The 14,920-nt window shown below is 35.2% G+C and overlaps 2 protein-coding genes across 2 annotated transcripts; one reads left to right on the forward strand and one right to left on the reverse strand.

The window, feature by feature from the left end:
• Positions 1-522: 522 nt before the first annotated feature.
• On the reverse strand, positions 523-11,087 carry LOC138329741 (uncharacterized). The gene is made up of 11 exons (XM_069277030.1): positions 10,877-11,087; positions 10,525-10,557; positions 9,879-10,130; positions 9,380-9,622; positions 7,616-7,885; positions 5,584-5,616; positions 5,383-5,403; positions 4,724-4,951; positions 2,427-2,663; positions 1,772-2,008; positions 523-638 (listed from the first exon to the last, which is right to left on the reverse strand). Exons 1-11 carry the CDS (start codon positions 11,085-11,087, stop codon positions 523-525), a joined length of 1,881 nt encoding a protein of 626 aa, XP_069133131.1.
• On the forward strand, positions 11,086-14,115 carry LOC138329742 (aspartate and glycine-rich protein-like). The gene is made up of 2 exons (XM_069277031.1): positions 11,086-11,129; positions 13,572-14,115. Exons 1-2 carry the CDS (start codon positions 11,086-11,088, stop codon positions 14,113-14,115), a joined length of 588 nt encoding a protein of 195 aa, XP_069133132.1.
• The last annotated feature ends 805 nt before the right edge of the window (positions 14,116-14,920 follow it).

Raw genomic sequence — 14,920 nt, forward strand, 5'->3', positions numbered from 1 at the left:
AAACTGTATCTCCTCTTTTCTCAAGGCGAGTTGACTCCCAAATATTAATTCCTGATTTATTTTCAAACAATACAAAAATTAATTATGTTACCAATCATAAGCACTTAGGAGTATATTTCAATTCAATGGCAAAATACTTTACCAATATTAATTATATCTATGAAAAAGCATACAAAAGAATAAACATACTCAGCTTACTGAAATTCAAACTTGATAGAAAATCACTTAAAGCTATTTATACTTCTTTTGTTCGACCAATTCTCGAGTATTCTAATATAGTATAGTCTAATTGTAACCAATCTGAGTGTGATATTTTAGAGTCAATTCAGCTTGAAGCAGCACCCATTATAACTGGTTTAAGAAGGGGAACAAGTCACGCTATAATTTATAGAGAATCTGGCCTAGTACCACTTATTAAACAAAGACATCTACATCGAAATATAACCTTTTTTAATACAATTAATAAATTTGCCCTTCTCATATTTATGAATTATTACAACCCTCTTTAGATATTAGTGATAATTACAATTTCCGACATAACAGATTATTTAATGATCCTGTTGCTAGATCACAGTCATTCTTCCCGTCCATTATGATCGAGTGGAACGAACCGTCCTGTCCATTTCCTACAATGTCATCTGTTAGATCCATCGAAAGTTTTACAGTAAAAACATATATCTTTGATAATAGAGCTCAATGTTCCGATATTTTCAAATATAATGGTGATCGTATGTCAAATATTTTATTATCTCAGTTGCGAAATTTTGCTAGTAACCTTAATACGGATCTCTTTAATTCTCATTTCAGTAACAGTCCAGCCTGCCTGTGTGGATTTCAAAACGAAGATTGTGAACACTATTTTCTATACTGTCCTTTATACGTCAACCCTAGACGGCTCCTTTTTAATTCTATCTTGGAACTTGACAATGATATATCACTGACAATACAAACATTTTTACATGGCTCTGAAAGACACGATATTAACATTAATAAAACTACATTGAAATAAGTTCAGTGCTTTGTCAGAGATACCAACAGATTTCGCTGAATTTTGTTGAATATATTTCGTTTAATTCGTTGAACATCTTGTAAAATCTTTTTTTTTCTATTTAATGATATGAACTAGCTAGGTGACATTTTGTATATGATGTTTATCAATATCTAGCTTGATGTTTTAGGATATCATCATCATTAAATAAATACAGCAATTCAGATTATTTATGTATATATCTGTATTGATTTGTACATTGTATGTACTGTTAATATGTAAGGAGAGGGCTGGTATAGGCATGTTGCCTGTTGCCCAATACCTATTGTCTATAACATCTGACAATAAGGCGTGTGTGTATTTATGGTAGTATCTGAAAAAAGGCATATTTATAATAGGAAATAAATGAAATTATGTATCTAAATGCCAAATCGTAAATAAAATAACAGAAGATAAATGAAATTCTACCATTGGACAAAAATGATAAGATAAGAAAACAAAATTAAAAGTAAACAACAACAAAAATTAAAACTCTGAAAACACATGACGCATAAAAACGAATATAACGTACGAAAAGGTGTAATAATAAAAAAATATTTACAAAACAAATACTAAAAACCCCAAACAAAATAAAAATAAAGGAAATCAACAAAAAACAATAAATAAATTTTGCTGCCATCCGTGCTGTAAAATGTGATGTACGATGCTAAAATTATGATTGAAAGAAAATCATTTAAGCTTAATCATTGCAGCATAAATAAATGAATTGTAAATAAATCTCACCAGAGTTAGTATCACAAACTTTTAAGTAGGACGATCCATTGGTGTAGACAGATGGAGAGGCTGTTTGACAGTTGTATTGCTGACATTCGTATCTTGGTTCGTTTAGAGTGACACCTTGACAGTGTGGGTTGTTAGTACATAACAACTGACATTCATTTTCTGTTTGTACTTGTATGGTGTCAAATGAACCGCATGTACCAACACTATGGTGTCCGTGATTTACGTAGTATAACACATCTATAAATTATATTATAATAAAAAATCAACCAATATTCTGGAAATGTCAAACTCAGTTAATTTATAAGGATACTCTTCTAAAATGCCATTTACAGATTGACGGTGGAAATTGCTTTCCTGTCATCTTTGGAAGTACTTGTAGTTTGATTGTATACATTTCGGCAACAGAGATATAACCTTTTGCCCAGTCACTACAACAGACGAGAAATAGTAACGTGCTATCGAAGTAAATGGTTTTGCGCCGAATATTTTTGTTTACCAGATAAGTCAGATAAAGTAAAATCCTTTTAGTTTAATGGTTTAATCAAATCCAATATTTGAAAAAAGTTGCATTGCCTAATCAAATTACAAACCCTAACCCTAGAAATTGATCGCCATTATTGAAAGAAGGAACATAATAAATCACAACGATAATTACCTTCACAGGCGTTGGTATAGAATGATACAGAGTCAGAATTATACTGCCGATATTGATATTGCGGACATATCGATGGTCTGCATAACATGGTCGACGTGTCGTACCGTATCCCTCTACAGTCGGGTTGATGCGTACACGTGTCCTGGCATTGTTCTAAGGAAGACGTTGCTGATGAAATAAAGGCACAATCGTAGTTCGTTGCTGGACCCTTAGGTGTATAGGAGCAGTTCCTCGTCACTGTTGAGTAAGAGTAAACGATTTAGGAATATAGAGCATTATGTTACTCAACCTATCAGTCCTATCGTCCCATCGTCGGTGCTTCTGCGCGTCTCCCTTGACACCACCTCACTTTAGGCCTTTGGTTGAGCGCTTGTCCCTTTGGGGTAGGGTCTGGGGTCTGTCCACTTGCAGAGACATACCAAATTCTCACATACCAGAGATCTCACAAATTCCCGTTTTGGTTGGAAAGGTTATATTGCGTTAGTCCCGAGCAAATGGAAATATATATATATATGTGTGTTATTCAATTTGTCTACAATCCTCGGAGAATTGTAGGACCATAAATCCCCCAAGAAGGCAGTTTTATGCTTAAATAAACGATGTCATATATATAGGACCTTACATGGGTCTTCATTTAATATGAGATGTTATGAAACGAGTCTCAGAAGTTTTTATTTTTGCGAGCCTTAGCGAGCAAAAATTAAAACTTCGAGACGAGTTTCATTAAATCTCATATGTATGATCCCATTTAAGATCCTATATATCACACTGGTTGCATATGCAAAAATATTACACGGGCGAAATCACTGGATATCAGGCGGATTATGTGATAAAATGAAAGATATCATTCATTTCCTGATTTTTCGTTTACATACAGGCCGATTGAAATTAAAAAAATAATGAACTAGAAAATATAATTGTCATTTTGGACTTATCTACGGTCCTTAAATGTTTTGCGTAACATTTATGTGAAGAGTGTATAGGGTCACTGGCATTTTGTTTGCTACTTGAAAAAATCTACTGGGGTTCAGAGGCAAAGGAGGAAATATATCGAAAGATTTTTTGTATCAAATAGTTTAATCATTTTGCCAGTAACTAATCTTTTAACAATGATATACATTTAAAAAAATACATTTTCGCGACAACCCTACCATGCAACCTTACTATGCACAGTAAGCATTAATCATGCCACATGTATAAACTGCCATCCGCTTATTATGACGTCGTTATCATTGTGACGTTATTTGTCGTGCCAGCGATCCGAAAGATGGCAGTTCCGTCTTGTTGTCATTTTGGCTATGAATGCAAACTGAAATACGTTCAATGCTTAAAGTTATATATCATGCGCATTTCACTGTTACGATTTGTCGCTTAAACATTTGATATTTGAACATGGACATGAAACTTGATGATTTTGATCCCCAAAAGCATATGTCGGCCTATACGAGAGCCGATATCTAGGGATTATATATTGCTGGTTTTGAATAAAGCGCCTTCAATCACCGCCATGTTCAGTACCTTCGAGTTTTGTCGTAATCCCTAATTAAATCACGTGACTGACGTCGACTCGACCTGCACGTGGTGAGCGAAGTAACTAGTACGTAAGCGCACATGCGCTTGTTTACGTTTTCCTTCTGGCTAATATAAGCAAATCATGTTTGTATATGTCCACAGAGTGAGTATTTGAAACATGTTATGTCACACATCGCCGTAACACATCGCCGTAAAATAGTGTGTTTCAAATATTGCAATGTGCGAGCGTTATATAGTTTCTTTGTAGATCCAGTCTGCTGAGGTCGACCACATTTTTTGTTTATGTTCCCTTTGGTTTCACAACTCTCATTTTAGTTCGAGATTATCGCGACGATGTTCGAAAGAGTTCGGAATGATTCGGCATCTTTCGAGCCTATTTTTCTCCTGTATACGATAAAAGCTTTTTGTTTTACTTGTATTCTTAAAAATACTTCCAGTGCTGCAACTTTATAAAAAGCGGTAAAATTAGATAGTTCACTATCCGACAGACGGAGAAAATGTATATAAGACTAAAATAGTTTTCATTAAGACTAAAATAGCGAAAGTTATAGACCATACAACTTTAAATTGAAGTGTATCACTCCATACGGCTCTTGACAGGATAACCTTACAGCATCTCCAGTGGCGATGGAACATAACTATTTATAATTTTGCCGCAGAAATGACGTGAGAGCGGGACATCATCTTTTAACATCATTCCATTGCCAATGGAACAACTCACACTCACATATATCATTTCTGTATAATCAGTTTGTATATCTTACCTTGTTTTGATAAAAATCGCAGGTAGACATTGGTTGTGTATTCTGACTCTCCACAATACTGTAGGTAACAAGTTATACCGACACTCCGCATAGTCACACCGCTGCAGTCTTCTTTCATCTCACACAAGTGGAAGCAGTCACTTTCATTAGACACTATCACCGAGTCGTCATTGATTGAGTTGCAGATTTCACTTAAGTTTGTTGTTGGTTGAAAATCACATTTAACATCTGCATATAAATTGTGCTTGATTAATATAAACATAAAGAAATTACTTCTTATCAAAATTATTATTGATCGATTAGTTCGTTTGATTGAACATCAAATAAACCATCATTTTAAAAGTATTGAAATCTGAAAAGTATAAAACATTGAAAAGGAGAAATAATTTCATAATAATGTTGAAAAAATAACATTAAATTCTTACTGAAACTAGTAATGAGTCATAAATTACCTATTAATAATTAAACCCAACTGCCTTACTTCATATTGAGAATCATAGCTAATTAATTTATTCATTAGAAAATAAATATGTTGTGCTGTTGATATCTTTAACAATATGGCAACAAAACTTTTAAAGATGGATATATTGATAGATTAGTTTATTATTTTTGTCCTAAATATATTCTATGCAACAATTCCTATTGTAAATACTACTTACTTTTTTCCACACGGTGTTTTTCTGAAAAAAAAGAAAACAATGACACCACAATAATTGGTGATTTGTATGCCTTGTTAGTTATTTTATTAGTTACCTTCAGAATGAATGTATTGATATGTTTTTTAGTACACAACTTGCCTAAACCTATATTTATATGTCTTGTTATAAACCTGTAAATTTGAAAAAATCACCGACACTTACCAAGTAGAGGAGCCTCTGTCGGAAGGTCTGGTTCTGCAATAATGACAAAAGAAAATAATTTTGAGCAAAGGCTACATACAACAAGCAAATACGTGGAAATCCCATCCCCTGCTTTCGGGACATATTGTAGGTAAACATAATTGAGGTTAGGTTTAACCTTGGTTGATACATGAAATAATAAAATGATGTCTTATTCGGAAGAAAAACATTTGAAGTAAATTAAAGGTCCATAACTCTGATCAATTACATCCGCTGAGAGAGTTGATCGAACCTGGCCAGGCACCTAAGGCATTCAACATTGTTACCACGTTTGAAGAAAATCGGTTAATATTTATTACAGTTATTGTAAGGAAGTGGCAGAAAATGGCTTTTTTATCAAATTAAAGTGGCATAACTCTGTTAATTAAGATCTACCAAAAGTGGCGATCAAACTTGGCTAAGCCCGTAAAGCATGAAACTTTGTTACCAAGTTTTAACAATATTAGTTTTAACATTTGTTAGTTATTACACAGAAACTGCAGAAAAATGACATTTGTAGTAAATTAAAGGGCCATAACTCTGATAAATAACATCCGCTGAAAGAGTTAATCGAACCTGGCCAGGCATTTAACTTTATTACCAAGTTTGAAGAAAATCGGTTAATATTTATTGCAGTTATTTTAAGGAATTGGCAGAAAATGACTTTTTTATCAAATCAAAAATGACTTTTTTCAAATCAAATGCTAATTAAGATCTACCAAAAGTGGCGATCAAACTTGGCTAAGCCCGTAAAGCATGAAACTTTGTTACCAAGTTTTAACAATATTAGTTTTAACATTTGTTAGTTATTACACAGAAACTGCAGAAAAATGACATTTGTAGTAAATTAAAGGGCCATAACTCTGATAAATAACATCCGCTGAAAGAGTTAATCGAACCTGGCCAGGCACCTATTGCATTCAACCTTGTTACTAAGTTTGAAGAGAATCGGTTAATATTTATAACAGTTATCGTACGGAAGTGGCAGAAAATGACTTTTATTTTCAAATCAAAGAGCCATAACTCTGTTAATTAAGATCTTCCAAAAATGGCGATCAAACTTGGTTAAACCCTTAAGGCATTGAATTTTGTTACCAAGTTTTAACAATATTAGTTTTAACAGTTGTAAGTTATTACACAGAAACTGCAGAAAAATGACATTTGTAGTAAACTAAAGAACCATACCTCTGATAAATAACATCAGCTGAAAGAGTTAATCGAACCTGGCCAGGCACTAAAGGCATTCAACCTTGTTAACAAGTTCGAAGAAAATTGGTTTACATTTCTTACACTAATTGCACGGAAATGGCAGAAAATGACGTTTTTAGTAATTGAAAGGGTCATTACTCCGCTAAATAAGGTCCATCGACTGTCTCGGTTAAATTTGGCCGAGCCCTTAAGGCATTTAACCCTGTCACCAAGAAAATCGGTTTACATTTGTAACAGTTATTTCACGGAAACGAAGTGTTACAGAAAGACGGACAGACAGACAGACATACGGACAAACCTAAATTAATATCCCACGTTTCGGAGAAAGCGGGGGATAATAAAAAAAAGATCTGATATCTAGCAACGTACATGGTGTAAAAAAGACTACAGAATTCCTCCAAATAAAATGTTTTGAGCTTTACAAAATGCACGAAAGAATTAAATGTTCGAACATTCGAACATTTAGATTTATACGAAAAATCAGGAGGCCCATGTACCTTATATTGAATATTCAAGTGCTGAAGTGTTACGACTCCCAACCGTATTGAAATAATTAAACTGTAAACTGATATGATCTAATTTACAAGTTGATGGAACGCTCACTCTTGACGAGTAACTGTTCCTATTCTCTATCATTGCTGAATCGGAACAAGAATTTAATCAAATAATATATTGCAACAAATAATTTCTTTAGATAAAAATGATCAAGACGAATAATATTATAAATGACAATGTTTACAGTGATGAGAGAATGTTTTAAAACAGTTATGATCAGGAAACTACATGTAAAATTAAGCTTACGTACCTATGAATGACGAGTTTGATTCGGAGGCAGCTGTTGAATCACCGATCCTCCAATAAAACGTGGAGTGGTAATAACCCGTCATATTCATATAACTTTTACAGGAATGAAATTTACAATACAGTCTTTGTTGTTGAATTATAAATCCTTGACACTCTGCCGTATTTAAACATGCGTCAGCACACTCGTCTACATCAAGCTTCAGTGAATAGGCGTTACTAAGGTAACCACAGCGGCCTATCTTGTTTTGGCCGTGCGCCATGAAGCCGGTACCTCGACAAAAATACACAAATTAGATTAGTAAAGAAAACTTATTCTGTAAGCTGCCTGATACGAATAAATTATATAAAATGTATAAAATATGATAGAAAAGAAAACCCTCTAGAAAATATGAACTTGTTTGCTTCTAGCATTAACAATAAGTTAGCTGTTAATGGCTATCGCACGACAATTTGGAAGTTATCGAATGTAATGTATCAAATGAGGTATTAGCTGCACGGAATGCTCTAATACTTTCCTCACTTCGTTAAAAATGTAAACAAAAATGTTGAAACTCGACATTTAAGAAAAAATAGCTTTGAAACAAGAAAAATCTAACGTTTGTCGGTGTTCAGAGCTGTTTGAAATTCATCAGAATAGTGCATATTTGCCAATTGTTTTTATCATCTTCGCCTGTGCAAGTGACATGCTAGTTTGATTTCGAACACGTTTTGCCGTACACATAGGCAATGTCGGACGGAACACGTGGCTAGAAGAAAAAACTCCAAACCGCAAAAACTATGCCAATCTCGATCAAATCATTTACCATATCAAAGACACTTTTCCCCGATAATAATTACGTGTCTGTCAACGGCAGGCTATTTCACTTTCACCATCTTTCTCTTTCCGCCATCTTGCTGTTTATGTCATTAAAATGCTAAACCACGGCGGAGTCCTCGAGGGGAAATATCGAGTGAAACTACTAATTATAGCAACATAATGCCGTGTTATATTTAATTTTATTAAACACAAATTTAACGTCAAATGTCTACCCGATATGAGTTTATTGATAACACATGATCTTATTTTTACGAGACATATTGTTACATGACAATTGACTTCTAAGTATATGTCTGTCGTGCATAGGTTAAGCAAACAATCACATGCCAGATTTCCCAACATTCAGGAGAAAATGTTAAGCCCATCGTCAAAATGACAGCAATGCGACATGTGCGTTGTTGACATTTCCAATGTTGTACTACAGGTTATGATTGTGTTTTGAAAATGTAGGGAGCGGTTTTTTTGTTTTTGGAATTTTAAGGAATATCAGTTATGCATAAAACTTCATGAATGATTCTTGACATGCTATTTCATTCATTTCGATGAATTTTAATGAATATCAAATTTCTAACGAGCTAGTCGTATGGAAACAACGTGTCTGCCTTGTGAAGCCATTTTTGACAGTTTTTTAGCATATAGTGTTATCATCAAATTATAAAAAGTAAATACGCATAGATTGAAGATATCGTAAGATAATTCGTGACATTATTTACCATAACGTATAGTGGTGTCTTAGAATTTCGTACATTTCTGGAATTTGATTTTAATTAAGTTTAAAATTAAATTGAGTACAAATATAGAAATATAATATGATGTGCTATGGAAATCCCTAGGTTAAAAGTCTCATGCATTCTGCATCAATACCCGTATATAACTGACATAGTCAAGTTCAATAGCCCTTAAGCGAATATCGTTGATGTATAAAGTTATTAAGCTAATTGTTTTCACCTGTATGATTCTTTGAGTAGAAAGAGAAGTCTGGGTCATCAAAGTAGATCGACTCATTACACGCTTGTAAGGAACATGTCCACTGCCTAGTTGGTTGAACGGTCACCCCATTGCAGCCAATTTGACGTAGGCATGCGATCTGGCAGTCCAGGTGTGTCCATACTTGAAAAAAGTTATTCGATTCCCAATCCGGACATGTTGCCCTTGTTCTTGTACCGACGGTGCCGAATTGATTCGATGATTCTTGAGTATCAATATCATAATGATAATGATTATAAAAACAATAAACATGCGATAATAAATACCTACATTGCTTTTATCTACGTCATGCTTAATAGTTTTGTCGAATTATTTGTCTTATTTTTACTGGCCATGATATGTTTGAATATGAAATATTATACTGCACTATGATTACATTTTACTCTACTGTTGTATCTTTCTAACTATGAAAATAAATTTCGATGTAGGTTTTCGTTCTCGTTAAATTGAGACCACTTACCACAGCGCTTTGTGTAAAAAGATGACAGGCTGTCGTTAACAAAAATATATTTGTCAGAACAAACATGTAGTCTACAAACATGCTGATCCTCTTGAAATGTTATTCCTTGACAGTATTCTGAAGAATCGCAAATAGTTTGACATTCGGCCAAGGTGGAGTTTTGATGTACGTCATCAATGACGTCATCACTGCAGGATCCTCTGGTACAGAGTCCACGATCATCATAATAACAGACTGGAGTGAAAATTACGCCTGTAGGAAAATCAAAGTACCAATAATATTCTCTATACACTCGTAACTTATTTTAAGTTGATAAGTGTGAATTTTCTCTATACACTCGTACGTTACAGTTTTTCTCCATACATTCGTACCTTACATTTTATAATTGTAAGGTGTTATAACCTTGTATAGAGAAAAATATATAAAAAAGTGTATTGGTGGGTTTAAAGTAATCAATCAAAACAAGGCACAGTTTCAATTGGAAGAAACTACAAACTAAATGCAAATGTGAAATCGAACCCGGAATCAAAAGAAAATCTGAGAGATAAATAAAAAAATATAATAGTGAAATAAAGCTACTGTATGTAGCAATTAGACGTAAATCTTATCTTACAATAATATATTGATTAATAGGTATAAAACGTACCTTTTCGGTGCGAAAAACCAAACATCCAAGACTCTGGAAGTCAACAGAGACATGTATCTGACATGAAGTTATTAAACTGTGAGAAATCTTTGATTAATGTATAAAAGTATCTTTACACCTTGGAAATGTACCTAGTTTTCCCAAAATTTGATATTGAATTATTCTACTTCATACATGCAATTAATATAGAATTAAAATGACTTTTATTTTGAATGTTACCTTTATATAGGAAAAAAAAACAAAAACAAAAAAACACTCAAATAAGCGAGGTCAAATTTGACTTCCGTCCTAAATCGATTTTCAGTATTTTCTTACTTTATGAAATACATAAACGACATAAAAATAACCTTACCTGAACATTCATAAATAAAAAACAAGTGTGTGAAGTCCGTTTGTATCGAAGTTGTACAGTTAAACAAGGAACATAAACGAACAGATTTCACCGTCAACGCTTCACAAGTTGTGCTCTCTGCGCATGCCTGAAGACATGCGTCACGTGACACATCAAGAACTACAGACGGAGACGTGCAGTTAGCATCTAACCCTTTGGCTTCGTTCTCCATGTTGCATGACCCACCTACAAAACAGGAAGTACATGTAGTAAGGTATAAGGCACTGGGATAAGCATTAAAGTGATGGGATTGTTCAAATAATATATTATTACTATACTAATCAATCCATATTGGTGTAAATCTATATTGATATATGATGGAAAATATCTTTTTTCCAAATGCCACACTACATCCCACTACTGTATCGAAATTGAAACAGAATAGTGTGCCTATTTTCGAAATTCTTTGGAAGATTAATACTTATGCAATGTGGTGAGGTCGGGGCCTGCACCAATGTGAAACAGTCCGTGGTAGCGGTCAGCCATCCACGAGCAAGACGCGTTCGACATTTTTTCATTGGATTTGGCATTGGGTGTAAATGTAAATAAATGGGTGCTATGAAGAGGGCCGTGTGCTCATGAAGCTGTGTGCTCAAGGTGAATTTTTAGTAACGATTTAATGTTTGCAATGCACATGCGATGTGTTAAACGTGTACTTTAATTGTATGTGTTGTATTGAACATGTAGAGGTCGGTCGTAGAGATAATATGTCGAAAAATATTTTATACATAATGCATATCTAGCTATGTAGCCTAAAAGTAATACGCTGCAAATTCATAAAGATGTAATACTGCACAGAAGACCGTTGTTTGGACATAAATATAAAATTGTAGGTGACCTTGAGACTGTATATCAACGTTTTTATATTATATGTAGGATATTTATAGGTTATACTTTGTATCAGGGATTGCAGATTACACAGGGTTAAGAACGTGTTTCATTTCATTTCAAAATATTTTTATAAAATCATTTGATTTAATAGGGATTGGGCAGCAGGCTATGCCTATATAAGCAACCCACTTTGCTAGTGGCCGATAACATGATTCTTGAAAAATATTGAGGATGGATATAACAACAGTAATAGTAACCCCTAGGATATCGAGGATAGATATAACGACAGTGATAGTACCCCCTGGGATATCGCGGATAGATATAATGACAGTGATAGTAACCACTGGAATATCGCGGATCGATATAACAACAGTAATAGTAACCCCTGGGATATCGCGGATAGATATAACGACTGTGATAGTAACCCCTGGGATATCGCGGATAGATATAACGACTGTGATAGTAACTGCTTGGATATCGTGGATAGATATAACGACAGTGATAGTAACCCCTGGGATATCGTGGATAGATATAACGACAGTGATAGTAACCCCTGGGATATCGCGGATAGATATAACGACAGTGATAGTAACCCCTGGGATATCGCGGATAGATATAACGACAGTGATAGTAACCCCTGGGATATCGTGGATAGATATAACGACAGTGATAGTAACCCCTGGGATATCGTGGATAGATATAACGACAGTGATAGTAACCCCTGGGATATCGTGGATAGATATAACGACAGTAATAGTAACCCCTGGGATATCGCGGATAGATATAACGACAGTGATAGTAACTCCTGGGATATCGCGGATAGATATAACGACAGTGATAGTAACTAGACTGTGGGATATCGTGGATAGATATAACGACAGTATAGTAACCCCTGGGATATCGCGGATAGATATAACGACAATATAGTAACTCCTGGAATATGGGATAGATATAACGACGTATAGTAACCCTGGGATATCGCGTAGATAGATATAACAACATTAATAGTAACCCCTGGGATATCGTGGATAGATATAACGACAAGTGATAGTAACCCCTGGGATATCGTGGATAGATATAACGACAGTGATAGTAACCCCTGGGATATCGCGGCTAGATATAACGACAATTATAGTAACTCCTGGAATATAGTGGATAGATATAACGACAGTGATAGTAACCCCTGGGATATCGTGGATAGATATAACGACATTGATAGTAACCCCTGGGATATCGCGGATAGATATAACGACAATGATAGTAACTCCTGGAATATAGTGGATAGATATAACGACAGTGATAGTAACCCCTGGGATATCGCGGATAGATATAACAACATTAATAGTAACCCCTGGGATATCGCGGATAGATATAACGACAGTGATAGTAACTCCTGGGATAGATAGATATAACGACAGTGATAGTAACCCCTGGGATATCGTGGATAGATATAACGACAGTGATAGTAACCCCTGGGATATCGTGGATAGATATAACGACAGTGATAGTAACCCCTGGGATATCGTGGATAGATATAACGACACTGATAGTAACCCCTGGGATATCGTGGATAGATATAACGACAATGATAGTAACTGCTTGGATATCGTGGATAGATATAACGACAGTGATAGTAACCCCTGGGATATCGCGGCTAGATATAACGACAGTGATAGTAACCCCTGGGATATCGTGGATAGATATAACGACAGTAATAGTAACCCCTGGGATATCGGGATAGATATAACGACAGTGATAGTAACCCCTGGGATATCGCGGATAGATATAACGACAGTAATAGTAACCCCTGGGATATCGTGGATAGATATAACGACAGTGATAGTAACCCCTGGGATATCGCGGATCGATATAACGACAGTGATAGTAACCCCTGGGATATCGTGGATAGATATAACGACAGTGATAGTAACCCCTGGAATATAGTGGATAGATATAACGACAGTGATAGTAACTCCTGGGATATCGCGGATAGATATAACGACAATGATAGTAACTCCTGGAATATAGTGGATCGATATAACGACAGTGATAGTAACCACTGGAATATAGTGGATAGATATAACGACAGTGAGAGTAACTCCTGGGATATAGTGGATAGATATAACGACAGTGATAGTAACTCCTGGGATATCGTGGATAGATATAACGACAGTGATAGTAACCCCTGGGATATAGTGGATAGATATAACGACAGTGATAGTAACTCCTGGGATATAGTGGATAGATATAACGACAGTGATAGTAACTCCTGGGATATCGCGGATAGATATAACGACAGTGATAGTAACCCTGGGATATCGTGGATAGATATAACGACAGTGATAGTAACCCTGGAATATAGTGGATAGATATAACGACAGTGATAGTAACCCTGGATATCGGATAGATATAACACAGTATAGTAACCCTGGGATATCGCGGATAGATATAACGACAGTGATAGTAACCACTGGAATATAGTGGATAGATATAACGACAGTGATAGTAACTCCTGGGATATCGCGGATAGATATAACGACAGTGATAGTAACCACTGGAATATAGTGGATAGATATAACGACAGTGATAGTAACTCCTGGGATATCGTGGATAGATATAACGACAGTGATAGTAACTCCTGGGATATCGCGGTAGATATAACGACAATGATAGTAACTCCTGGGATATCGTGGATAGATATAACGACAGTGATAGTAACCCTGGGATATCGCGGATAGATATAACGACATGATAGTAACCCTGGGATATCGCGGATAGATATAACGACAGTGATAGTAACCCTGGGATATCGTGGATAGATATAACGACAGTGATAGTAACCCCTGGGATATCGTGGATAGATATAACGACAATGATAGTAACCCCTGGGATATCGCGGATAGATATAACAACAGTAATAGTAACCCCTGGGATATCGTGGATAGATATAACGACAGTGATAGTAACCCCTGGGATATCGTGGATAGATATAACGACAGTGATAGTAACCCCTGGGATATCGTGGATAGATATAACAACAGTAATAGTAACCCCTGGGATATCGTGGATAGATATAACGACAGTGATAGTAACCCCTGGGATATCGTGGATAGATATAACGACAGTGATAGTAACCCCTGGGATATCGTGGATAGATATAACGACAGTGATAGT

Source organism: Argopecten irradians, chromosome 8 (genome assembly GCF_041381155.1).
Source record: "Argopecten irradians isolate NY chromosome 8, Ai_NY, whole genome shotgun sequence".
NCBI lineage: Eukaryota > Metazoa > Mollusca > Bivalvia > Pectinida > Pectinidae > Argopecten > Argopecten irradians.

What these genes read in the sequence shown, in the direction of transcription:
- LOC138329742 (XM_069277031.1), top strand. Translation starts at nt 11,086, where the DNA reads ATGTTGCATGACCCACCTACAAAACAGGAAGTACATGTAGTAAG. An exon ending in CAGGAAGTACATGTAGTAAG is followed by an intron (nt 11,130 to 13,571) that starts GTATAAGGCACT and finishes TATCGTGGATAG; the next exon opens with ATATAACGACAGTGATAGTA.
- LOC138329741 (XM_069277030.1), bottom strand. Translation starts at nt 11,087, where the DNA reads ATGGAGAACGAAGCCAAAGGGTTAGATGCTAACTGCACGTCTCCGTCT. An exon ending in CTACTCAAAGAATCATACAG is followed by an intron (nt 7,886 to 9,379) that starts GTGAAAACAATT and finishes ATTTTTGTCGAG; the next exon opens with GTACCGGCTTCATGGCGCAC. An exon ending in GCGATTTTTATCAAAACAAG is followed by an intron (nt 2,664 to 4,723) that starts GTAAGATATACA and finishes CTTACTCAACAG; the next exon opens with TGACGAGGAACTGCTCCTAT.